Source organism: Semicossyphus pulcher, unplaced genomic scaffold, assembly GCF_022749685.1.
Source record: "Semicossyphus pulcher isolate SPU_LCO1_2020_fin unplaced genomic scaffold, fSemPul1.0.p SCAF_25, whole genome shotgun sequence".
In the NCBI taxonomy this organism is placed as follows: Eukaryota; Metazoa; Chordata; class Actinopteri; order Labriformes; family Labridae; genus Semicossyphus; species Semicossyphus pulcher.
The window spans coordinates 9,082,326-9,106,709 of NW_027211699.1; the positions used below are offsets into that span (position 1 = coordinate 9,082,326).

A 24,384-nucleotide genomic window follows, 5' to 3' on the forward strand; every position below is an offset into this window, starting at 1 on the left:
AATGTTATACTTTCAATAAATTAAGGTTGAATATTTCTGATAAATCAAGTTGTTTTGTATATAAACAGGTGGTGCAGCAATAATGAGACATATCTTTGTCATGTTTTAAAAGCAAAACAAGTTGAAAATATTCTCATGATTTTCTCAGTTTCTTTGTGGATGTGAAAGTAAAAATAATACCTTTAGTTTTGGACCTAGGTTCAAACTAAACAAAAGATCTTAGTAAATACACCCTGACATGTTGGTTTAAATGACGATCGGACAACCAAGTTTTGCGTCATAGAAAAGATTTTATTGAGCGACAAAAAGAAGAGTCTCCTCTCCTCAAATCCACATTTAACCTGGAGACAAATTCTAGCATCAGCGTCCGTCCTAAAACTCGTCCCCGATCAGTTCAGACGACATGGGGGAGGACAGAGATGGAAGGCACCATGTGACCGACCTCACAGACCAACATCGTGCCTTAAATTGATATCAGATAAAAACACAGAAACACAAACGCCCCTAAACTCGCCTCGCGTCTTTATAGGCACTTTAGTCTAAAGCAACACATGAACTGCACAGAATGTTTCTTCTGGAGGACTTCACAGCTGATTTTAAGGGTTTAGAAAAAACTGCACAAAGCTTCGACTCGAACGCCGATACGAGACAGAAGGTCAACCGGCGTCCATCAAACATTAACGATTCATTAGTTAAAAGTGCTGATTCTCTGTTTTCAATCACAGGAACTGAATTTATGAGATTTGGACTGTTGGTCGGACAAAACAAGACATTTAATTTACTGACTTTATACAGACGAATTAACCAGGTAAATAACGGTCAGAAGGGCTGCAACTTTCGATGATTGTCATGATCGATTCATCTCCTGATTAGTTCTTGTAGCTGTGGTTTCTGACCTTTTCCTGTCAGATGAGCTCGACACCTCCTGTTATATGTTTTATCTGATCGATCATAAACTGGTCATCATTAAACACTATTCTTGTCCATGCATTGATTTGCCTCACAGCTAGAAGGTTTAAAGGAAGACCTTTCTGTGTGGAGTTTGCATGTTCTCCCTGTGCATGCATGGGTTCCCTCCGACGGTCCGAAGACATGCTCATTAGCTTCATCGGTGACTCTAAATTGCCTGTAGCAGTGAGTGTGAAAGGTTGTCTGCCCTGTGTCAGCCCTGTGATTGACTGGCGACATGTCCAGGTGTAACCCCGCCTCTCGCTCAATGACAGCTGGGATAGGCTGCAGCCCCCCCGGACCCTGAAGAGGATAAGTGCTGTAGATGATGGATGGATGGATTTTGCATGTGTAGACTTGTAGTGACAGAAGCTGCACACTTTATAAACCGTTTCTGCTCATTAAAGGGTTTCCTGAGCTGTGTTCCTTTTGCCATCCTGTTTGTGTTTTCCTCCTGGTTGTTAATATGTGGATATTTTACCCAATCATACCTGCTGTGTTTGCTATGAATTTAATTACCTGAGCCTAATAGTCTTGTACAAGCTCAGGTATGTCTGCTCTGGTAGTTTAGTTTAAATCCCTGGTTGTTAAAATGTCCAAGATGGCGTCTTTAGATGTCTTGTTTTGTTCGACCAAGAGTCCAAAACTCAGACAGGTTCAGTTCCCTCTCACAGAAGATAAAGAAGAACAAAAATAAGTCACATTTAAGAAGCTGGAGACAGTTTTTTGTTGTTGTATTAATCCACTTTTTTTCTGAACAGCTGATTCACACGTTTCAGCTTTAATCAGCAGATTCATTTTTGATACAAATACTCGTTAATTTTCGTCTCTATTTAACTCAACTGGCTGCGTCTTTACTGTAAACCAGTGATTAGTAACTCGTCTGAACAGCAGCTTGATGAAGGAGGACGTCAAACTCAGAGCTCTGCTGTTACTCATCAAGATGCTGAAGTAATGTACATAATTCGGCTCCTCAATCCTCTGAAGCTTCAAATGCAGCAGTGCATTCTGGTCAACGTAGTGCCCTCTGCTGTCAGGTATTCTGCCTTAAGTACAAAATCAACATGACTCAGAATTAAGCGAGTCTGCTGCACATCGAGATAGTTCATGGCACACAGAATTTCCCCTCTGCTGAAGGCCGAAGCTTTAACATCAACACAACCAGAGGCTCCTTTACCTCACACACACACCTACAGCAGACACACACTCCGAGTACAGGTTCAATAAGGCTGGCTGACTAAAGGGACACTTTTCATCTCCAGCAGGACGTTAACTCACAGAGGCAGGGAGAAGAGACGACACAACGTCCAACTATTTAAAGGAAAAACCACCAGAGAGGAAGTCAAGACTCCTAATGCAGATTTGTATTAATGTTTCAAAACACATCCCAGCGAGGCGGTGCTGCCTATCCTAACCAGGAGAACAAGGTCTGATCACAGCAGCACTGAAAACAAACCCACTTATATTAGTTGAAACACGTTAATCGTGTTTATCTGCACAGCTTTTACTAACGGACGGAGAGCAGGAGAGGCCAAAAATGGAGGATTTATGAACAGAGACTGAAATCACTCCCTCTTTTCCTCAGTCATCACATATTTGTTTTGCCGTTATAAACTGCAGGACTGTTTGCAGAACGTAGTGAACATATGGACACAACCTTTTGTTCCAATGTGAGAAAAAGTCACAATATCCGGAGATAAGTTCTAATTTTATTAAGAAACATGTAATTAAATTAGAATAAAGGCACAATGTTGCAAGAGGAGTGAAGAGTAGTGAGTTTGGGGATAAAGTTGTAGTTTCACAAAGAAAGGTCAAAATATTTCTGCCTTGAAATTGTGTTTTTTTTAGGATAATAATATTGTGACTCTTTCCTTATAGGATGATTTTATTATCATTATAGTAGAAGCATGTAAAACTGCCTAGAAGTGAGCATTAAATATATGATGCACTATCCAGGAAACAGGAAGTGATTTCAGAATTCAGTGCTGCAAATGTCTCTTCATAACTTCGAAACTTATTGTCGACTTGTCGGCAACCGAATGATCTCTAAGAGAAGTTTTCTATCTTTAGTTAAACTTGAACGTTTGCAAACATGAACAAAATACTTACTGCAGACGTGCAGATGAATTTTGCAGCAGCTCTGGTGTGATCAGATCTTTGTTGGGACAACAGTTTGGTGTTGTTAAAGTGTGCAGATATTTGGCTGTCAGTGCGATAAAACCTGCCCTAACTTTTAGTTTAACTCCTCTGGTGGCTGAACGCGTCACGATATTCCCATCCCTCTATTTTTCAACAAACTCACATCAGCGAGCAGCTCAGGGACTTTCAAACACTACGATGAGTCCCCAGTTCTCCCCCCCAGTCATAATCTCTCTTCAGGTTTCCTCACCGTACAGACGCTACACAGACAAACAGATAACGATTCGTGTTGAAAGCACAGTGGTGGCAGGTCTCCAGCAGATCCTCCTCCTCAAAATACACCTCGCTTGTCTTAATTCAGGGACTCGGCCTTGTACCTAACCTAGACTAGTAGCAGCTGTTTGTGTGTTAGTGGGTGGAGGAGTCACCGCTGGAGGCAGGTGGAGGCTGGACGGAGGCCGACGTCACCGAGACGAGCTCCTCTCCTTGCTCACGCAGTCGTCCTGACCGCTGGTGTCTCCGTTAGCCGTCATCCCGCAGGTCCGCCTCTTCTTCCTGCGGTGGGACATGGCGTCGCCCTCGGAGCCCGACTCTGCCTGCAGGACGCAGAGTGTACAGCAGCTCAGTCACAACATGCTGCACGTGTGTTATGTTACAGACGACGGTCACATGTTGGCACCTGTTGGCTAACTTCAGACCGACACGTGTGAGCGTGACAGCGAGGATTTATAGAAGCAGAGCGCAACAACAACGCGTCTTATTCCAACCTTTAGCTCTTTAAGTTTGTGTCACATGAGCTGCCTACTGGGGGAGAGAAGAAGGGCCAAGCATACGAGAACAAAGATAAAAGGAGGATTTGTTAAACGTATTTTGCATTTAAGAATCAAGTTAAACTTTCCTCCTTAGCGCAAGGAATAAAGAAATCAGGAGGAAGATCTTTTGCTTGTTTTACATGAGATGAAATCAATAATGTGTTCTCTGTTTGTGATCAAGTTTTGTTTTTCATCTTTGTGCAAGAAATATAATACAATTTATCTTTCCGTGTGATGCACGAGTGCGTCTCCTGCAGCATATTTTAATCATTAGTATACCTGACGTGGAAAGCTCAGTGTTTGTGTGTGTTTGAGCACATACATCAGAGTCAGAGTCGGACGAGCTGGAGGAGGAGGAGGATGAAGAGTCACTGGAGCTGTCCGATGCGATGCCCGTCGACTCCTGCAGGTCTACTTTGTCTGCGAGCGCGGCCAGGTCGGGCCGCTCCTGCTTCAAAATGCTGAAGCATCAAACACACACACAGAAAACCCTGTCAGCTTGACTCGGATCGACAAAACTCAAAGATTAAACCACGACATCAAATCTATTGGAACTCTCTTTTTCAGCCACCCTCCGTTTAAATTCAAGTTAATAATTTGGTTGCATAACCAGACCAGGGCTGCAGCAGTATACTGACATTGTGAGAACTTTTTGTTCTGCGATATTTATTGTGATTTTAAAAACATTAAAACAGGAAATTATACCATAAAAAATGTTTTCATTAACAAACAATTAACAATTACACTTTGTATTATTTGGGACTTTTAAGTCTATTTTCTTCTAACAAAACAAAACAAAACAAAACAAAACAAAACAAAACCCCTCTCTCCCTTTTATCAGTCTTGTTTCAGTGACTCAGACACCTGCATGAAAAAGTAGAGTTCAGGTGGAGCGACACCTTTCTTTTTAAAATAAATACAACACACGTGTGGGCTGCAGTTTTGCGTTACTTATACAGTGTGTCATCCACCATTTCTAATGATGTTTAAATGTTTAATCAGCGTGATCTTTTAGGAACAAAAGCTCACTGTGTCCTTATCCTGTCGGCACACACATCCTCACACCTAAAAGTAAACACTCCGTGGCACTTCCATTCCATTAACGGTTAGTTTATGTGGCCACGGCATTAACCAGCAACGAGGTGCCATCGATCACGGGAATACACTCACTGAAAAACTGCCACGCATAACTTGTTTACAGTTTACAGGCAGGTGACACACGGACTCTGCAGCTCAGCGGTCAGTTCACTCTCATGAAGAGCTGCACTAATGTGATGTCAGACGGACTTTTCCTGTTGATTAGTCAGGGGAAAATAACAACAACAATAAAGTAGCAGCTTGACGTGCTGCAGTTTATTTGCCGCACAATCGCAAGTCCTGCAATGCGACTATTGCACATGCACACATCGCAGTTGCTTTTGTTGAACGATTTATTGTGCAGCTCTAAGTAATGGTGCTTCACATTTGTGTAACTGAACTAGGGCTATGATAATAATTGCATAAGACTCGGGATCTGTGACAGTTGTCATTCATTAAAAAAAGTCATAATGCTGCAGCCCAACATTAAACCTTTGATGTGTTGTTTTAAGATGCCTTTTAGACTTGTACTGCAGCTTCTTTTAGTTTCTGTTTGTATCCGAGGGCTTCTGAAATGTCTCATCAGCTGACGAACTCCTTTGTTGTGTCACTACGATGCTTAGTTTTTTGTCCTGCTATCCACTTATGAATCCTGATGCATTTCTTTGGACACACTCAGACGTCAATGACAGTTGTTTTAAGTTTTTCCTCACAGCTCTCACGATGTTTCTGTCATCGCCTGCTGTCGTTTTCTCCTGGCCCGGCTTACTTTTTCCTCCCCCTCCAGTTTCTTGTGCTTGCTGCTCCCAGTTTGGTTGCCATGGTTATAATGCAGCCCTTTTCTTTTCTTAGCTTTAAAATGGTCCTTTTTTTGACCGTGGGCAATTTTCTGGTCAAATCCAAGACTTCACATTCACAGCTGTTTTTTTGTGTCTGAACTATCAATGCGATAGGAAGCATGCATGCAAACACCAGGAAGTGACTGTTGATGAGCAAAGATGAAGATAAAGCTTTACTTCCTGTCATGTGGATTTAAGTGAGCGAGGACATTCTGATATCTCTTATTTAGGCCTTTTGATACCTCATTGGTTTTTCCTGCAGATGAGACTTGCAGATATCCTGGTTGTGCGTGGCTAACAGTCATCAGTAAACAAACCGTCACACTGATTCTGCACCGTGTGCACTTCTTACCGATACCACTTCCTGGAGAGTTTAGGCCGTCCTCGGACAGTTTTGTGCCACACGATGGGAAAGTTGGTCGTGCTGGCGAAGTTCTGAGTGACGGCGATTGTCGTGTCCAGGTTGAGAACCACGTGCCACCACCCGCCTGCGGACACACAGCTAGTTACCATTAACATCAGACAGAAAACAACAATCTGATTTGATTTTCTGTCGTGTAAACCTGCACCTGCTTCTTCGTGGGTTATAACTCAGACAGTAAGTGATTGTTTTCCATTCAGAGGGAAAAAATAGGTATTATTACAACTACTTGGATGCCTTTGCTTTATTGCTGATATATCCGAAGTGTAAATCCATCTGTACACGTGTCAGTGACTCAGGTTGTATTGTAAACAAAGCCAGACGGTAAGACACAACAGACGCTCACATGTGCGTGTTGTCTCTACAGAGTCAGACAGGTGAGGTCTAATTCCTGGGTTTAATCCAGCCTCATCACCATCAGCTGTTTTAGCATTAAGTGAATTTAGGTCACACCGGAAACACTGAGCTGTCTGAACTGTCCAAACACCTCTCGGGTCACTGCTGAGCGTGTGGATGTTCAAAGACAGAAAAAGGAACCAGTCTGGTTTCTGCATGAGCGGCTGTTTAAACCAGGACACACACACACACTGCCCACCATTTAAACTCAACTATTTATTTACTAGAAGCAGTTCAACTCGGCTTCGTGTTCTGACTTTTTGGTAACAAATTACACGCAGTCCCAAAACATCCCGAGCCAATCATAACGATCAGTATTAGCTAGAAAAAACTGATAATCATCTACTGTGTTTCTATTTACTCTCCTCTTAGGATTTTATTTCTATTTTTATACTAACCAAACAGGGTCAGATTGTTTACAGGGGCACTACAGTGAAATCCCAGCATGCTTTGCAGCAAACATTTCAGCACTGGCTTCTGGATTCTTGTTTTTAGTACTCCTTTATATCACGTTTTTCTTTTCTCTGACTTTTGGAGCAGCTGTAACAACTGACTTTCCACCGATGGGGGATCAATACAGTTGATCCTGTGTTATTCAAATGTGCAGCTTTCCATTTTATGTATGTTTAGAAATCTTTGAGAGTAAAATCATTACTTGTTTTTCTGCATTTAATTATTTTTAGCTGCTTTGGGGTGAAAAACATTCTTGTTTCCGTTGAAAGATCTTAAAACCTTAATAATAACACTATTATATATACACTAGCATTAGTATAATATTTATTTGTATTTATAATTTAATGTATTTTATGTTCAGCATTTTTAAATAATTATCAGTGTTAGAACTTTATTTTGATTTTAAATAATGGCTAAGTGAAGTAACTAAACCTTAAAGCTTTCTGCAGCATCATTAAGTTACATTAATGAACATTTATAAATCAGTGTGCACATTTAATTTAAATTATGTAATTATAATTATGTTTTTAAAAGCCATTAAAAGTCCCTTTTAGTCAAACATGGGCTCAGTCTTTAAAGTCGGTTTGTCTTTGCTTAGTAATACCTAAAGTCTCATGTTCAAGTTAAGATTATTATGACTCTTACATATCACACATCGTATCCTTAACTTAGTTCTCATAGTAAGTTACTTATAATTGCCTTTGTATGAGCAAAGGACAAACTAATAATCGATATATGATCAGTTAATAAATCTAATTGAGGAAGGGTTAGGGTTAGATGCTCCTTCACTCACCAGGCACAAAAACAGTCTCCCCGGGTCTTTGCAGGATCTCCAGCGGTGTGAACTCTGGAGGCCAGTTCGGCTGCTGCGTTCGGGGATAAACCACGTTGAACCAGGTGATAGCCTCGTCCTGCTGGTTGCCCCCATCCTCTCTGGTCACCTTGATCAGCTCGCGGGGAGTGTTAGTGGGGAACAGACACCACCTCTTGTGTCCTTGAACCAGGGCGTTCCAGGCGCTGGTGCCCAGCGGGTCGATGTGGATGCCCGTGCCGGAGCGGGCCGGGCCCATTACAAACCACCTGTGAGGGGACATGAGGATAGACTGACATCATGTTCCAATAACAGTCTTCTCTTTACCTTTCATCACACAAACTCTAAATGGTTTAAGTCCAACTTCCAGTTTAGTGAAATATCATGATCATATTTTTTGCCATACTGCCCAGTCCTTCTCCACATTCAACCTTTAATCATCTGAAAAGTGAAACAAAGATCGAACCTGTACGGCGGCCTGCGCTTCTCTCCTGCAAACTGGAACAGGTCGTCCCTGAAGAAGACGGGCACCTGGTAGTCCTCCAGCAGTTTCCGGCGCTTGGCGTGTTCCCCATAGCTGCTGTCAAAGATGTAGAGCGGGCTGTCGTCCCTTGTGGTCTCCAGATACTCCATGTAGTACTTCATCTTCATCTTCACCGAGTACCCATCGTTGTCCTCCCCACATTTGAATTTCTGGTTGCGGTATTTGCGTTTTAGGCGCTCCAGAGTCCATTTTTCCCGAGCCGGCCAGCTCTCCTGGCAGTTCACCAGAACGACAGGTTTGTAGGGCCGCTCGAAGCGCTGGATGAACTCTTCAGGACTGATGTGGAGAGTGTCCACACGCTCAACACTGTCCTGTAACACAGCAAATATCAATATAGTTTCACACACTTTACTGCCCTAAAGGAATTTACTAAACACTCCAAGACTAAAATATTATGTCATTTACACGTTAAGACATTTTCAAACTGTTTCCCAAAGTTATGACTACATTTCCAGCTACCATCTTCCTGCTGATGAGGAAATGGAGTCGCAGCTTCACAACAGCTGTGAAAGTTTTTAAATGAGCTTATTCATCTTTGTATTAGGATAAAATATAAGCAGCTCACACTAGGGTGGGTATCAGGACACAAAACAAAGGCCAGGTGTGTGTATTTGAACAACGCAATCTTGTGCTGGGATATGCAGGTTAGGGTTGGTGTGCTGTGATGAAATGCTTACACACCTCTTTGATAAATTGAGGGCACACCCACACTAACTGTGTCCAAACACATAAAACCACATCAGCTGTGATTACTTCTCAACTCTCTTTGTGTCCAATTGTCTCTGCAGCTCTCCATTTTGCTGCCAACAGCATAAATTATCTGACAGAGCACCCAATATTAACTTCAAACTGGAGGCAGTACGCTTATTGAACAACCTGTTTTTCAAGGACAGGTTTACGGTTTAAGTCTGTCTTAGAACAACATTCATGGCACCTTATCATCATTAAAACTGTCTTTCTTGCTCAAATCATCTACTGTTCATACTGGCCACTAAAGATCCTTTTCTCGAGCATTTTCAATGTAAGTAATGGGGTTCAAAATGTGTAAATGCATTAAAAATATACCCTCAAAAATGATAACATATAGTCATTCAATTATATAAACATATGTGGACAGTTATAAGACATCATCATACATAACATACATGAAATTAAACTAATCATCCGGGTATAGACTTGTGTGAAACACCGGCTCCAACAGCACTTCGGTGTCTACGTGACAAGCTGCACTCCTGCCGCAAGCTGCGGCTAGCTAGTGTTAGCCTAGCTTCAAACGCTATATTGACAGTTACCTTTACGGTGTGGTGTGACAGGTCGAAAGTCTCATGATAACCGTGTTTTGTCCAGTCTAATGAGTCCTTCAGTTCAGGTCTGGCGCTCCGTTTCGCCTCTTTAATCCTCTTCTTACTCTTATGGTTCATTCCTCCTCCTAAAGACTTTAAAGAGAAAACGTGTGTTACTGCTGCTCAGCTAGCTATCGTGCTAACAAATACAGAATCACATTCACTAGCCTGCCTACACTGATAGCCGGCTAGCTGCGCTGTTCTGGCAGTCTCACCTTATTTGTGTGATTAGACAACAAACCCACAAGTAGGATAATGTGTTAAAAACGTCTTTAGATCTATACTAACAAATGTAAGAACACTTATAAAACCTGCCTTATCGACACAGTTTGAAACACAGCTAACTAGGTAGCTTGCTAGTTGGCTGGAAATAGACACTATGCTTTGGTAACTGATTGACAGGTATTATCCCCGCCCCGGTTAAACGAATAAAAAGTTCATTGGCCACAGTGTCTACAAAAGTAAAACGCTGATTGGATGGAAGATAGAGTAAGCCTTCCCGCCAGGCATTTACGTGAATTTGATTGGCTGTCATAGCGTTCCTTCTTGTGTTTTGGTCAATGCGGAAATAGAAAGAAGCGTGGCTGCTAGTGATATAATATCAACATGAATATAAATTAAATGTCTTAAAAATGACTTTTCGATCAGGAGACAAAGGGTCAGAATAATAGCTGGGGATAAAATGATAATTTTATGGCGCATTTACTTACATAATGGAACAAAGAGGAGCCGAAACATCTAGCATTTCTTACAAAGTTTTCACGTTTGAAGAAAGCAAGAAAAACAAACAGGAGTCTCTTTCAGTCTCAATCCCCGAGGTCTGTTAAACTTTTTTAGCCTTTTGTTATACGCGATGCATAGCAGTCGTTTATATTCTTATTTGTAAACAGAATTAAGCATAAGATATAAATTGGCTGCTCTCTCGGTGTCGTGTGCTGACAAAGAATGTAGGAGCTAAAAAATATGTCAATTTAAGGTAACTGTGTATATAAACTATATGCAACCTATAGAAGAATGAATAAGGGCCGTATAAGTTATTAAACAGTCCTCTCCTCAATTCGGCACATGTCCAGTACACAAAGATGTGTTTACTTGAATTAAATTGGGCCCAGATAACTTACCATCACCCAGTCGTTAATTAAAATTAATCTTGGGTTTATAAGTGGGTTGCACCCACTAAAACAACAAACAGATGGTGATGCAATACCTTTGAGTCCTCTCCTAAATTCGGCATATATATTATTAGCCTAAAGTGTATTATATACAATTAAAAAGTTTAACATTAAAGAAACAGCTTGGCTGATATGTATGCCGATATTAAGAGGACTTAAACTATCCTTAAACTGTGTAATGTCTTGAATATAAGTGACATATAATATGTACGGAATCTTTAAAATGTTGAATATGCTAGTTCTGTTCTGTTCAGTATTTTGTTGTTAACGCACTGTTAAACTGTGATCCTCTTTCCCAGGTTCTCGATCCACAATATGGCATGTATGTGTGGCCCTGTGCAGTGGTGCTGGCACAGTATATATGGACACAAAGGGAAGAGCTGAAAGACAAAACAGTGCTGGAGGTAAGAAGATGAACCACATTTCATTTAACTTTTTTTTACCTGAGCTGCCATCTTGAAAAACCTGCGGACACTCAGAGGTCTCTCTCTCTCCACAGCTGGGTGCAGGTGTGAGTCTGCCAGGTGTAGTGGCTGCAAAGTGCGGTGCAAAGGTGATCCTGTCAGACAACGCTCAGACTCCAGTGTGTCTGGAGAACTGCAGGCGCAGCTGTGAAGCGAACAGCCTCCATGATGTGGAGGTATTGGGTCTCACCTGGGGGGAAGTCTCACCGGAAATGGTTCTGCTTCCCAAGCTGGACGTCATCTTGGGCTCAGATGTTTTCTACGAACCACAAGGTCGGTCTTTCCTGTAGAATACCAATGATTACTCTTCTTGTATTGGCTAAGAGCAACATTATAAACAATATCTCTGTCCACTGTACTGTATTTAAACCCTGAATTAACATTTGTACCCTGTTTCAGATTTTGAAGACGTCCTTGTAACTGTTGCTTTTCTGTTGAGAAGAAACCCCTCTGCTCAGTTCTGGACCACGTACCAGGAGAGAAGGTTTAGTACAACGTTGACATCACTGTTTGAATCACTGATTTAAATATCTGCTGTTTCCAACTGCTTCAGTTTTAACCCTTCTGTCTCTGTTTCAGTGCTAACTGGTCGATTGAAGCGTTGCTCCACAGGTGGAAACTGAACTGTGTCGAGATTCAGCTGGAGACATTTGATGCAGATAAACCTGAGCTGGCTGGATCGACTCTACCAGGAAACCACAGCGTGCTCATGATGATTATCACACTGAAGACTGAAGATGTTTGATGTCAAATTAAGGAAACAATTATGTCAACATTGTCTAACTTTTAAGGCTGTAACATGAATCCCTAAAACACTTTGATAATGCTCATGTTCAACATTTAGAGTTCTGAAGAAAGGTCCAATTTTTGGGGAAGAGGTTTAGGGCCACGTGAAAAATATACTTGACTTTTGAGTTATAATTCTGCCTTTTTTTTAAACTTAGATTTCTTCTTCATTTCTTCTAGAAATTAAATCTTACTTTTAATGGGAGATTTAAAGCATTTCTGACTTTATTTCTTTTACTTTATTTTTTTTTACTTAGATTTTTTTCTTCTTATAAGTTTGAATACTTCATACGATTATAATTATGAAAACTTTCTCACCTTCTTTCTTCTGTGATATTTATTTTTTGGGTGCGCATTCAGACTGTAGTACTGTGTGTTTGTGACAGAATTAAACCTGCTGAAATATTTATTGAACCTTCACTAAGCTAATACAGATGAACTGTGCGTGTGAGCGTGTGTTCTCCTTTAACCACGAGAGGGCAGCACCTCTCCTTTCTGTTCACTTTAAAAATCTAGCTCTGTCTAACTGATTTATCCAAAGTCACCTCCCACAGTTTGAAATAAAATGCAAGTAAAGTACATCAAAGTTGTAGTTAAGGTACCTGTGAAATCATATGTATTCTCTTTCCATTCTTAATCTCTGTTATTTTCTTCTTCTGCAAGAGACAAAATACATCTTCAGCTAATTAAACGTCAGAGATTCTGTGATGATGATGATGGTTGTGTGATTATGGCTACTGTTGTTCAGGGAGACAATAATCAAACCATATTTATAGATATATTTTAGTTAGAGTCTTTGTGTGAAATATATGTAAAAGATAGACAATCATGACATTCATCTATAGAGTGCAAACAGGCAAGAGACGTGGGTTAGACTAACTTAAAAAAAAGAAATAAAAAAAAGTTCTGTATTTTTGTCCCGCAGTTATCTCTCTGCTGATTTTATAAATATATGCTATTGTTATTTCTATAAACTGATAATAAATATACCAAAGCAACTTTGTAGAAGTCTGATGGAAACTATTTTCTTTAAAAAACCTGTGAACATGTTCTCCTGCTTTTCTTTCTGCCTGTAACACCCTGCTGGGCCTGTAGATGGCAGTAAACCCCTTCAAAATAATACAGTTTTTTTATCATGAGAAGCCAGAAGTGTTCAATTTGACTTCAAATGTTGATTTTATTTCTTTCTCTTACATGTTGCCTCTTACCTCTTATCTTGGACTTTTTATGTTATATGCAGGAAGTTCTAGTTGCATTACATTTTATTTGACATCACATTAACTTGTCACATTTAATCGTAAACTCATGTTGAGCACACGAGAACTTTGATTTGAACCTCTTGCTGGTTTAATTTAATTTGATATGATGTAAAGTTGTAAAAAGCAGCTTCATGTTGGATTATTTTCTCTTTGTTTCTGTCTATTAAACTAAACGTGAGCATGCGGTAGCTTCAATTAAATTCATCTTTGCTTCTGAGTCTGACGCCATTTAAGGGAAAATTTAAGAGTAATTACATGTTCGTTTAAAAGCTACTTCTAATTCCCCTTAATATCAGGAAATACATAGTCATTGTCTCCATCTTCTGTGATTTCCCCCTTTTTTGTTTAGAGAACTGAAGGATTAAGTGTTCCCTGATGAGTTCAGACATTATCCTCCGTCTTAAGACAAATTCTTGACTCACCCTGGGATTATCTGAAAAATGCATCGTCACAAAACTGAGAACAGGGCTGTTGTGTTCTGCTCATGAAGGAACTACAAGTTGTTGGTTTATTATGTGTGGTTTTAAGTGATTTGAGTAATTGTTAAATTTTTCCGTTTGAAATGAACACATGGTTAAAAAGTAATGGATAAACATATAGAAACGTTCACTTAAAGTAATATATAGTAATATAGTAACTATGTGGAGAATACTGTAAACTTAAAGTATTGAACAAAAGGTATGTTAAAAGTATGGATAAACTTATTAAAATAAATAACCTAAATAATATGTTAGCAAAAGTAATGTATCGATGGTTAAATTTGTTAGCTGAAAAGTTGACAATAATATTAGCTAAATGGTTAAAATTGTTAACTGCTAAAAGTAGGTTAATGGCTAAATAGTTCAAATCATAAGCTAAAAGAAGTTTAATGGCTATATGGTTAAAACTATTAGCTAAACGTAGTTAAATTGCTAAATGGTTCAAGTTATAAGCTAAAAGTAGTAGCTAAGGTTAAAACTGTTAACTGGTATTGCTAATTGGTTACATTGTAGCAGCCAGTAGTTAAGAAATTTAGCCTGCACTACTTTATAAATAGAGATAAGAAAAAGATAAGATAGTTGTTTCACAGCTTCAACCTATATTTTGACAGTAAAATAACTTTTTTCTTGTAAAATAAATATTTCAAAACCCTGATAAAATTTGCCCACTGAGATTGAAGGCAGCGGAAGGTTCGAGTATATGTAATTAAAAAACCTAACAGAAGCGACAACAAAACAGGAAAGAATGGATTGATCTTCGAAATAAAAGCACGACTGACAGTGTACCACTATTTAAATGTATGCAAATAAGATACTAAATACTAAATATTTAGGATGAATAAAGTAATATTTTTTCTGTAATTTATCAGACAAGAGTAAAAATATTATTTGCCAAGGACAATAGTGAAGTAATCGAATTGCTTATTTTGTCTTAAATCCAAATATTTTAATTATGCTATCAAAAATGCAGAGAAAAGAAGGAAATATTTGTTTTTGTTTTGTTTTAAAGATGTAAACCTAACCCTATTTATCATTTAAGCTTGAAAAATTACTATAGAGGTTAGTGGTTGAAAATGTGCTCTTTAATTCTTTGATTTGGTATAGCTTTGTCAGGGTTTATTTTGAAAGTCTTAGCCGGATGTTCTATGTATTAATATGTGTAACTTGACACTGTTCACATTCTGGACAATCCAGCGGAGAGAATGTGGCATTCACGGCAAGGAGGGAAACCAGGAGGAACGTCAGCAAGTGAACTGTTCCACAAAGTACTAAAGTCCTGGAAATACATATATTTTATGTTAATTCTGCGTGGGGATTAAACATCAATCTTCTACTTTTGGAAGCGAATACTCCTGGATTTATACAACTCAAAGGACCTTGACTTTTCCGGAATATCAATCCAAGGAATACTCTGCTTTCTCTTGGGAGTTTTCCTGCAAACTACCACCGTGTTCTGCTAACTTTCAGGGGTGGGAAAGTTTCTGCCATACTGGACCAAAAAAGGTAAGTCTTAAAATAGATCATTTTCTTCTTCTTTCAGTCACGAATTTAGGGAAATCGTTCTTAAAAGTGCGCTAACTACTTCGGTACAAAGGTCGGCGGTGGTGGAGGTGACGGTGTGTTTACATGCCAGACTCCTGCAGCGATATGCCACTTTCTCCCGGGAGAGCTTCACACCGAACTGCCCTCACGTCTCCTTAACCTGGAGCAGATTATTATAAACGTAACTTGATTTAAATCAAAACATATTTTTGTATTATTTTAGAAACCCATTTTCAATTCGGCGTACTTTCACATCACCAAGGAAGCATGCATTTAGGAGATTTAATGTTAAAATTAGTTTAACAGGGCTTGCTAGTCTACGTGTTTTATACAGGACTTCTCGCGTGAACTGTGTAGTAGGGATTTATTGAGCTTTACGTATTCCCGAATTAGAGACAAACTGCTTACAATTCGAGACAAATCTGGAAAAATACACACTCTATGTGTTTTATGCGGTAAATGAGCAAACGAAAATAGAATTAGCGAGTTTCTTAATGAAGTCTGTCGTGACAAAATCTTAAATGTTGAAGCTTATTAAGAAATAACTTTTTGCAGACTTTTGGTGTGGTTGGTTAACAGCTTCACTGTCAGAGAGATAGCAACAGTGTTCGCAAGACTGTTAAAATACTACATCATGTACCACCCTAACTTTACTTCAAAGCAGTAGCTGTCAAGTGATTCTTGTTTGTAAGCCATAAACTGACTTATTCATGTCCGCTTGGGACCACTTCACTGAGACTTGGAGTCCCTGCAGTGTCAGAGTGAAAATGTATGAGTTATTGTTCCCCTTGTCATGAATGCAGTGAGGATACTAAACGCCCCGAGGGAGGTGGAAGAAAGAGAGGGACATGATCGGTGTAAATGGGACTGACAGCTCTGCTTACGCCCTGTGCTCCTCTCTTGCTGCCAGCTTATGTAATGTCCTAACCAGGAAAGTGCTGCAGAACTCAGTGCAGGGGCAGACCTCTATCCGGACTCTGTTATCCAGCTGCAGACCCTCTTATTTTCTAGCAGGTTTTGTGAGGCCTGGTGCTGCAGCAGGGAGCGGGTGCAGAAGTCTGGACTGTCAGTAATCTGCAGGACACTGGAGCAGAGATGAAACCCTGAGACTTAACTTCTCCCTCCTGTATCTGTGAGCTGAGCAAGGCCACTGGGCTGGAAGAGTTTAAGTAGCTGAAATAAAGTCGATGCACGGTCAGAGTGAGCAAAGACTCTATCACAGACCCCCGAGGGAAGCAGCGGAGCCGGACCAGACCGGTGAGGGCCTCACTGGCTTCACCCGTCAGTTTTGTCTGCTCTGGTCTAAAAATGTGAAAAAACTCAATGAAGTTTGGTGTAAAAACCGAGTTAAACACATGCTGCTGCTAGTGAGGACTCTGTATGCGCTGTCAGTGTTTACACAGCAGTGGAAACCCGCAAGTGGATCCCTCGTGAGCTGTTTGTGTTTGAAGGGTTGGTGAGCTGTAATTAAAGCAACCTCTGAGCTAACAGCAGGTTTACACTCTGTCACTGTGGTCACCCTGCCCTTATCTCACCTGTGGCAGGTAACAGGTCTGTGTAAACCTCTGTCCACACTGTAGTGTTTGCTTTGAGCCCGTCACATCAGAGGGAATAAAACTGCAGTGATGTTTATCCGTCCAGAAACAGATTTATGTCGGATCAGAGCACTTCATGACGAGTAGTAGCTCTAGTCCAGACTCAATGGCTTTTATTGCTACTTTATCTTTGGGACGTCACAAACCTTTATACCTGAACAACAAGAGATAAAGATTGTTAGATTAAAAAATTAACTCCTTAAACCATCAGTTTTCAAAAGGAAAAAATCCCCCAAAAACCCTTTAACAGGAAAGATAATGGAACAAACTATAGGGAGAGCAGCAGAGGACTGACAGGCAGGAAATAGATGTCATGTGTACAAAACAGACCAATAAAGAATCACAGAACATACGAATGATGACACACACATGTAGAATGTATAACATACTTGAAGACATGGAATCAGGAGGACGTTAAACAAATTCAGATGTCAACAGGAGGACCTGAAACAGAAAGAGAGAGAAATCTGTGTGAGGTTTGTGAAACTGAAAGCAGCTACGGGTTTACAACAACATACCAACATGGAACTCAGAAGATGAAGAGCAGAAACAAAACTTGTTGTTGTTAGTTTGTGTTGCTGTGTGTTGGATCCCTACAGAGATACACATTTGTGTCAGAGATAAGATGCTTCTTTTTTAAAACCAGAAACAGCAGTTACATCACGCTCTGCAAAGTCACCAGACCCCATCGACTAAAACAGTAATTTACCTCGCAGGACACAGGAGTTGCTGTTCTACCACTGCCTCCATTGGGTAGTTTTTGTTGTTGCTGTTGTAGAGAATGTATCCCTACAGAGATTCACATTTTTGGTATCCAGACTCCATTGGCATAAACATCACCTTTACCTCACAATAGATGGGAGTTGCTTGTCTACGGCTGCCATGATTGGGTGTTTTTTCTGTGTTGTTGTGTTCAGCAAAAAGGATCCCCGCAGAGATCGACCTTTTTGGTTAAGTAATATGCTTTTTTTGAAACCAGAAACAGCCGTTAGATCGCTCTCTTCAAAGTCACCAGACTCCATTGACTAAAACAGCTATTTTACCTCGCAGTTGCTGTCCTACCACTGCTTCGAATACTTGTTGTTAAGGGTAAGATGCTTCTTTTTAAACCAGAAAGTACAGTTACATTGCTCTCTTCAAAGTCACCAGACTCCATTGACAATAACAGCAATTTTACCTCACTGGAGTTGCTGTATTACCACTGCATCGATTGATTACATCTTGGTATTGTATTAGAGAAAGGACTCAGCCGACCTTTTTGATAAAAGTAAGATGCTTCTCTTCTAAAAACAGAAACAGCCGTTTCATAGCTTTTTCAAAGCCACCAGACTCCATTGACAAAACCATCAATTTCACCCAGCACAGTATTATTTTAACTGTTCATCTATTTCTGTGTATTCAGTATAAAAGCATTCCTTTTATGTGTCCACATACCTGGTCATTAAATCTGAATCTGTAAAGAAAGATGTTTTTCTAAAAAAACCCCAGAAACAGTCACATCGCTCTCGTCACACTCACCAGACTCCATTCACAAAAACAGTAATTTTACCTCGCAGAACACAGGAGTTTCTGGTCCACTGCTGCGTTGAACAAATATCATGTTGGAGTCCAACTAATTATTTTAAACACACAATAACACAAACAAACTGCGGGTAAAATTGCTGTTTTTGTTAATGGAGTCTGGTGGGTTTGAAGAGAGCGATGTAACGGCTGTTTCTGGTTAGAAAAAAATCATCTTATTCCTCAACAAAAATGCCTCTTTCTGTAGGGATGCTTTGTGTAATGTTTACAGACACTTAGAATAACAGTCTGAGCCTGTCAGTGGAAAAAAGAAGGACTTAAAGTGGACGTACTTTGAGGTACATTTGCCTGTTTTAAGGCTGCTAGCTAAAACAATTCTAAAACATGTGCACCTATTAGTCATTAAGAACCCAGAATACGTTAAAGCAGAGCCCACTTTTAACAGCATTAGCCTTTAATTAGATTCAAGGTATTTGAGAGGATCAGGATCTGATAAGTGGATTCAAAGGGGATTTATGGCTGATTAAACGTGATTGAACCCGGACCCTTAGTGCATGTTTCGGCTTCATGTCGACTCCATCCTGTTTCTGTTTAATTGGAAGTTAACTCATCTGGTTTTCTCGTTTCTTTTCAGTCCTGACCGCATCACCTCCCCTCCTCCTCAAACAGTAGCTCCGGCAGCCTCCTCAAAGTGGAAATATCTCTCCTTACATAAAGACCGAGGAGTCTGAGCAGGAAATTAGGCAGTGGAGTCGTTTTTCCATCCCCGCGTCCTCGGAGGAAACATCAGACGGTGTCTGTTTCCTGGCTGTCAGCTGGAGCGTCAGACGCAGGAAGTGGAGGGAGTCTCACCTGAGGCCGGTCCATGTCTCCGGCGCTCAGCATGAGGAGGCTCTGACTGAGGCAGGGGGGAATTTGAATACAGCTGGTTCAAACGAGAGGAGGGAGCATGGGGAAGGAGCAGGACCTGCTGCAGGCGGTGAAGAGCGGAGACCTGGTGTCCACTCAGAAGCTGCTGTCCAAGCTCAAAACCAACAGGAACAGTAAGTACACCCCATCCACAGGCTCTTATTCTGAAAAATCTATCTATAAAAAGTTTTAAATGCAGGACTTTTTGTTGTGGCGAAGTATCTCACAGTGTGGTATTATTACTTTGAATGAAGTAAAGGATCTGAATACTTGTTACAGAGCTCGTTCTGAAGGCTCGTCTCAGTCAAAGAAAGTGTTCGATGGTGAGAGTTATCTTTATTTTTATGTAGTTAGACACCTGGTGTTTTTAGCGTCTCTTGCTGTTTATTGAATCCGCTGATTCTGTCTCAGACTGTGTCTTATAAATATGGAGAGGACACACGGCCATGTGCTTTAAACGGGGCATTTTCCAGCTGTTCATTATTGATATGGATATGATATTGATATTTTTTATTGCACTGATTTAGCGTGAACCTTTCATGACACACTGAGCTCACCCTGGGTTATGGAAAGTTCAATGACTGTGGTGTTAGTGTTAGTTACGTCTCCTCTCGCCGTTCCTCCTCTGCTCTGCTACTCGGGAACAGAACGCTGCAGGAGTCTCGGTCTCTTTGCGACTGATGATTTAAATCGGCCATTTTTAATGGGCAGTTCTTGCTTATTGTCTTGATTACGTCAGGTACATCCAGGTAAAGATTGGACTGCTCTTTCAGCTGAAATCCTTCATCTGTCCTCCTTTCTTTACTGATGTTGCAGCTTTTATTTCTTTTATTCTTTGTAAAGATGATGTTTTTGGCCTTTGCCTTTATAGGACAGGACAGTGAATAGAGTCAGAAATGAGGGAAGAGAAAGAGGCAGCAAAGGGCCGAGGGTCGGAGTTCAACACGGGGCCGCTGCATCGAGATCTGAGCCTCTTTACATGAGTCGTGCAGTTAAGCCGCTGAGCTGAACGGCGCCCTGATATCGCTGCTGTTCAGTGCAGAATCTTTCTTTCCTGAGTCAAACTTTTAGTAGAAACTCTGAATTCTTGGAGTGTTTTGCAGGTTCTTGCTCATCAAACACACAGCGGGAGGTTTTAGCTGCTGTAAGTTTTTTTGGGGTTTGCCTCATGCTACCAGTCGGATCCTCTGCAGATCGAGGTTAGAGGAGCTCTTGTTGTTTTTTCACTGATCTGCTGCAGGTTTTCTCCTCAGAGACTCTGGAGGCGTCGACTTGCTCAAACAAGCTTTTTGCTGAGTTTTGCCTCCTGCTGCCGTCACACGTCCTCAAACTGCGAAAGAGTGTTGATGCCAGTGATTCTCTAACAGCCAGTTCAGACGTGAACCAAGCAGTTTTCTGTTGGTTGCTCCCTCAGCACACATTTATGGACTCTAACATGATGTGACTGAAGTGGTTCTGAGGAACATTTGACCCCCTGCTTCTCTTGTTTGACCCCCCTCCTCTCTCTCTGATGGATGTTGTCGCCTCTCTGCCTGACACGGACTAAGAAAGGGGCTCCTCTGAGGCCCCCGGGGGCCAGCGGGAGGTCAGTTTGTATCAGGCAGATAACCTCTCACCTGTCACGGGACCCTTCACACAGTCGGCGTGCAGCGTGATCCGTGACCTCTGACCTCTGCGGGATAAGTGAAGGAGGGTCAGGAGGTGAGGAGGTGGACTGTTTACCAAACATGGACGGGAAGAGGAGGCTGTGATGTCACAGTGACGGGACAGATAAAGACTTTCAATGCATCAACCATCACATGCAGGCGTAAGAGGAAGTAGCTCTCGCAGTCTGAAACACACAGAGTGCAGCAGCCTGGACACAGACGAAGAGACGGGTGTGACAAAGTCAAACGTTTGAGCCCATAAGGTCTCATGATTCTTATTAAAGTGTAAACTATTTTAACATCTCAGTGTCGCTGCAGAAACAGATGCTTCTTTAGTGAAAGAGGACAAACAAATCCCAGCGTGAAGAATCAGTGAAACGGTGAAGAAACGGGACACAAGATAATTTAGTTCCTCGTGTTTTTGTGTCTTTACGTCGGTTCAGATTCACCTCGACTGATTCTGACTCCTTAAACTCAAACACGATGTTTCCTTTAAGATGAGCGCAGGATCACGTGTGTTTGAACAGAAGAGATTCAGAGACTAACAGATTTTTAGTACATACTTACGAGGTACAAAAAGGTGATTGAAATCAAGTTTCAGGTCCAGGGTCTCTGAGACTAAATGGCCCGCTCCTTTCCAAAAAGACTTGACAAAAGGAAAACCTGAAAATATAAACATTATCTGCAGAAACGGCTCAAAACTCCTCCAGCATGACGCTCTGACAATCTTATTTAGACTTCTGGTTGGGCGTATTTCTCCCGATGCAGAAACTTGAAGCGACGTTCCCTCTGATGTCACCATGTTAGCTCCTGTTTTCCATTAATACTTTATGTTACTGTTTCCCTTTCAGAGTTTTCCCATCACATCTTTAGTATTTTTTTTAACTATAAGTGTAATTAAGAGTCGTCGCTGAGGGCTCAGCCACATCAGGACTCCTTATGTCCTTAGAGAGAAGTTGCAGGTCTGTACGTACCAATAACAATCGTCTTTGACCTAATCAATGTCTGAATTTTAAAGATTACAATTTGTTATTATTCGGCAAAAGCATGTGACGCCTCACCCGCTCCATAGTCTGTAGCTCTGCTCCTGTGGTGCTGGGAGAAAGCGTGGGTGTTAGTTTGTTCTCTCTGCGGAGCCGAAATCTTTTAACCTTTTCAGACCGGAGAAACCAGCACGTGGATTTTAAAGCACACCGTTAATTCTGCTGGAACAGCCCAAACAGACAAAGAACATGTTTTTTTTATTATCAAAGACCAAAAGCAACAAAAAGTAAAACAAACTACCTGAAAAGCTCTGCTGGGTTTATGGAGAGTAAAGCTTGAACTCAAGCGGCTCCTTGCAGCTCGAGTATTATTATTTTATCTCATATTAGAGTTTCTAATAAAGAATAAGTGCTCCTGTTTGATCAGCAGCCAGTTCAGTGACGTGACAGCAGCCAGTCAGATGGATGCGTCCCTGTTTTCTGCTCCTAAACTGCATAAAAGGAGGAAAAGCTGATTACAGCGTCAGACTGCTTCCAAATCTACACGCAACAACTTTTACAAGCTACTTAGACTCTGAAAAAGGGAATTATCGTCTTTAGCGTGCACCACAGACGAGTCATTCGTCGCACCAGGCTGCTTTCACACATCCTGAACGCAGCCTCTTCCCCATGCCAGCAGCAGCAGGTGTAGAGGAGGACGTAGATCAGGGTGTAGATGTCTCCTGGGCCAGCTGACGGGCCTGTCCCGCTCCCTCAGGGACTTCCTGCAGACTGTCACATGACCCCCACCCTTTGTTCTCCACCTCAACACGCCCGATCCATCACCTCCAACGTTACACGAGAGCCCTTTCACCATTGTTCGAGGCGACGCTTTGAAATGATCTCTGCACAGGGGCGGACATATTTTACTTTTAAGATAAACAGAGAAATATCAACAGCCTCTTCTTTTATGTTCGGGACATTTTATCCGATTTTTAAAGGACATTTTTGACCCAAACTGTCCTCCTGACATCTGGTGCTTCAGTGTCGCCCCCAACTGCTATCACCCAAATCACAAGGAGCTCCCAGATGGTGCCCGGCCAGGATTAAGAGGAATTATAGCATTTGGGAGGGGAGGGGAGGGGGGGGTCCAGGTCTGTGTATCAGATGCTGTGGCATCTCATTCTCATGGCGCTGCTGTTTACAGTGCGACTGTTGTGCTCTGCTGAATTAGGACTTAATGGACTAATCTCATAACCACAATTTAGTCGTAAAGCGAGCGATGTGTGAGCTGTTTGTGAGACTTTGTTCACTTACAGAAGGACCCAAACTGTAACTTCTCAGGGAAGGCAAAAGAAGAGACAAAATCTCCAAATGTATTCCACTTTAAAGCTAATGTAATCTAGAGTCTTTCAGTCCGTCTAAAACGTGTCCACAATACAACATAAAGGTTAGAAATTGGTTCCAACAATTAATTATTTATTAATTAATATTTATTTCATGATGCTTTGTCCTCTAAAATTTGTACCAAAGTTTGTTGTTCTTGAAACGTACGAGGAAAGTATTGAGAAGTTAAATATATACTGAAATGACCTTAATCACAAGTAGCAGAATTACTTTTTGGACTAAAGTGCTAACGAGTGACGCCTTGTCCTAATTAGCTTTAGCTTAATTAGCTGCACCGATCCATATTTTTCTCTAAAATAGGCTCTGCACAGGTATGATGGACGGTGACACCTTAATAAGGATGTTGTAGCAGGTTTTTAAGTATAATTGAATTGTCAGTGTTCAAGACAGTTTGGCCACGTTTGCGTCCGTCATAGACATTGTACTATTAATCCATTACTTTAAGCTAACAGTATGAACCAGTTAGTGACGCGTTTTCCATCAGCCAGCAGTGGTTGGTCTGCCAGAGAGGGTAGGCGGAGCTAAGCGGCTGCTTTTCCGCTCTCTGCAAGTGTTGCGAGTAAACAGTAATCTACTATGGCTGAACAAACAAAGAAAAGATGGATGACTACAGATACAACTTCAACAAGAAGTGAAAATCCAAAGAGGAAGAAACAAACTCGACGCTCAGATGAAGCAAACAGTCTGAAAAGGAAAGCGACCGTCAGCCAGGAAAATCAAGAGTTACAACCGGAGCCAACCGTGGACGTCACACATGCAGCACTGTCTGGATATCTGGGAAGTGTGCTCCTGATATCTCCGAGATTACAACTCTTTGAACCATTAAGTTATTACTTGTAGCTGAATATTTGAACTACTT

General features: G+C 41.1%; 3 protein-coding genes across 3 annotated transcripts in view; 2 read left to right on the forward strand and 1 right to left on the reverse strand.

Annotated features, from left to right (window-relative positions):
- Positions 1 to 280: 280 nt before the first annotated feature.
- jmjd6 (jumonji domain containing 6, arginine demethylase and lysine hydroxylase) lies at positions 281 to 10,130 on the reverse strand. The gene is made up of 7 exons (XM_069676355.1): positions 9,999 to 10,130; positions 9,733 to 9,876; positions 8,363 to 8,751; positions 7,879 to 8,165; positions 6,168 to 6,303; positions 4,222 to 4,360; positions 281 to 3,683 (listed from the first exon to the last, which is right to left on the reverse strand). Exons 2-7 carry the CDS (start codon positions 9,859 to 9,861, stop codon positions 3,552 to 3,554), a joined length of 1,212 nt encoding a protein of 403 aa, XP_069532456.1. The 5' UTR covers positions 9,862 to 9,876; positions 9,999 to 10,130; the 3' UTR covers positions 281 to 3,551.
- Positions 10,131 to 10,367: 237 nt separating this feature from the next.
- Positions 10,368 to 12,405, forward strand: mettl23 (methyltransferase 23, arginine). Its single transcript, XM_069676291.1, has 5 exons — positions 10,368 to 10,601; positions 11,255 to 11,359; positions 11,455 to 11,692; positions 11,819 to 11,903; positions 11,999 to 12,405. Exons 1-5 carry the CDS (start codon positions 10,497 to 10,499, stop codon positions 12,162 to 12,164), a joined length of 699 nt encoding a protein of 232 aa, XP_069532392.1. The 5' UTR covers positions 10,368 to 10,496; the 3' UTR covers positions 12,165 to 12,405.
- Positions 12,406 to 15,389: 2,984 nt separating this feature from the next.
- LOC138604241 (caskin-2-like) overlaps positions 15,390 to 24,384 on the forward strand; it is a 66,539-nt gene continuing 57,544 nt past the window's right edge. Inside the window, exons 1-2 of the mRNA XM_069676121.1 lie at positions 15,390 to 15,446; positions 19,236 to 19,644. Coding sequence (XP_069532222.1) covers positions 19,551 to 19,644 — 94 coding nt within the window. The 5' untranslated portion in view covers positions 15,390 to 15,446; positions 19,236 to 19,550. The remainder of the gene's footprint in view (positions 15,447 to 19,235; positions 19,645 to 24,384) is intronic.

Excerpts from the sequence above, each read along its gene's own strand:
- jmjd6 (XM_069676355.1), bottom strand. The coding sequence starts at position 9,861 with ATGAACCATAAGAGTAAGAAGAGGATTAAAGAGGCGAAACGGAGCGCC. Across the intron at positions 8,166-8,362 it reads AAGCGCAGGCCGCCGTACAG|GTGGTTTGTAATGGGCCCGG; the intron begins GTTCGATCTTTG and ends GTCCCCTCACAG. Across the intron at positions 3,684-4,221 it reads CGTCCGACTCTGACTCTGAT|GCAGAGTCGGGCTCCGAGGG; the intron begins GTATGTGCTCAA and ends TGCGTCCTGCAG.
- mettl23 (XM_069676291.1), top strand. The coding sequence starts at position 10,497 with ATGGAACAAAGAGGAGCCGAAACATCTAGCATTTCTTACAAAGTTTTC. Across the intron at positions 11,360-11,454 it reads AAGACAAAACAGTGCTGGAG|CTGGGTGCAGGTGTGAGTCT; the intron begins GTAAGAAGATGA and ends CTCTCTCCACAG. Across the intron at positions 11,904-11,998 it reads ACCACGTACCAGGAGAGAAG|TGCTAACTGGTCGATTGAAG; the intron begins GTTTAGTACAAC and ends TCTCTGTTTCAG.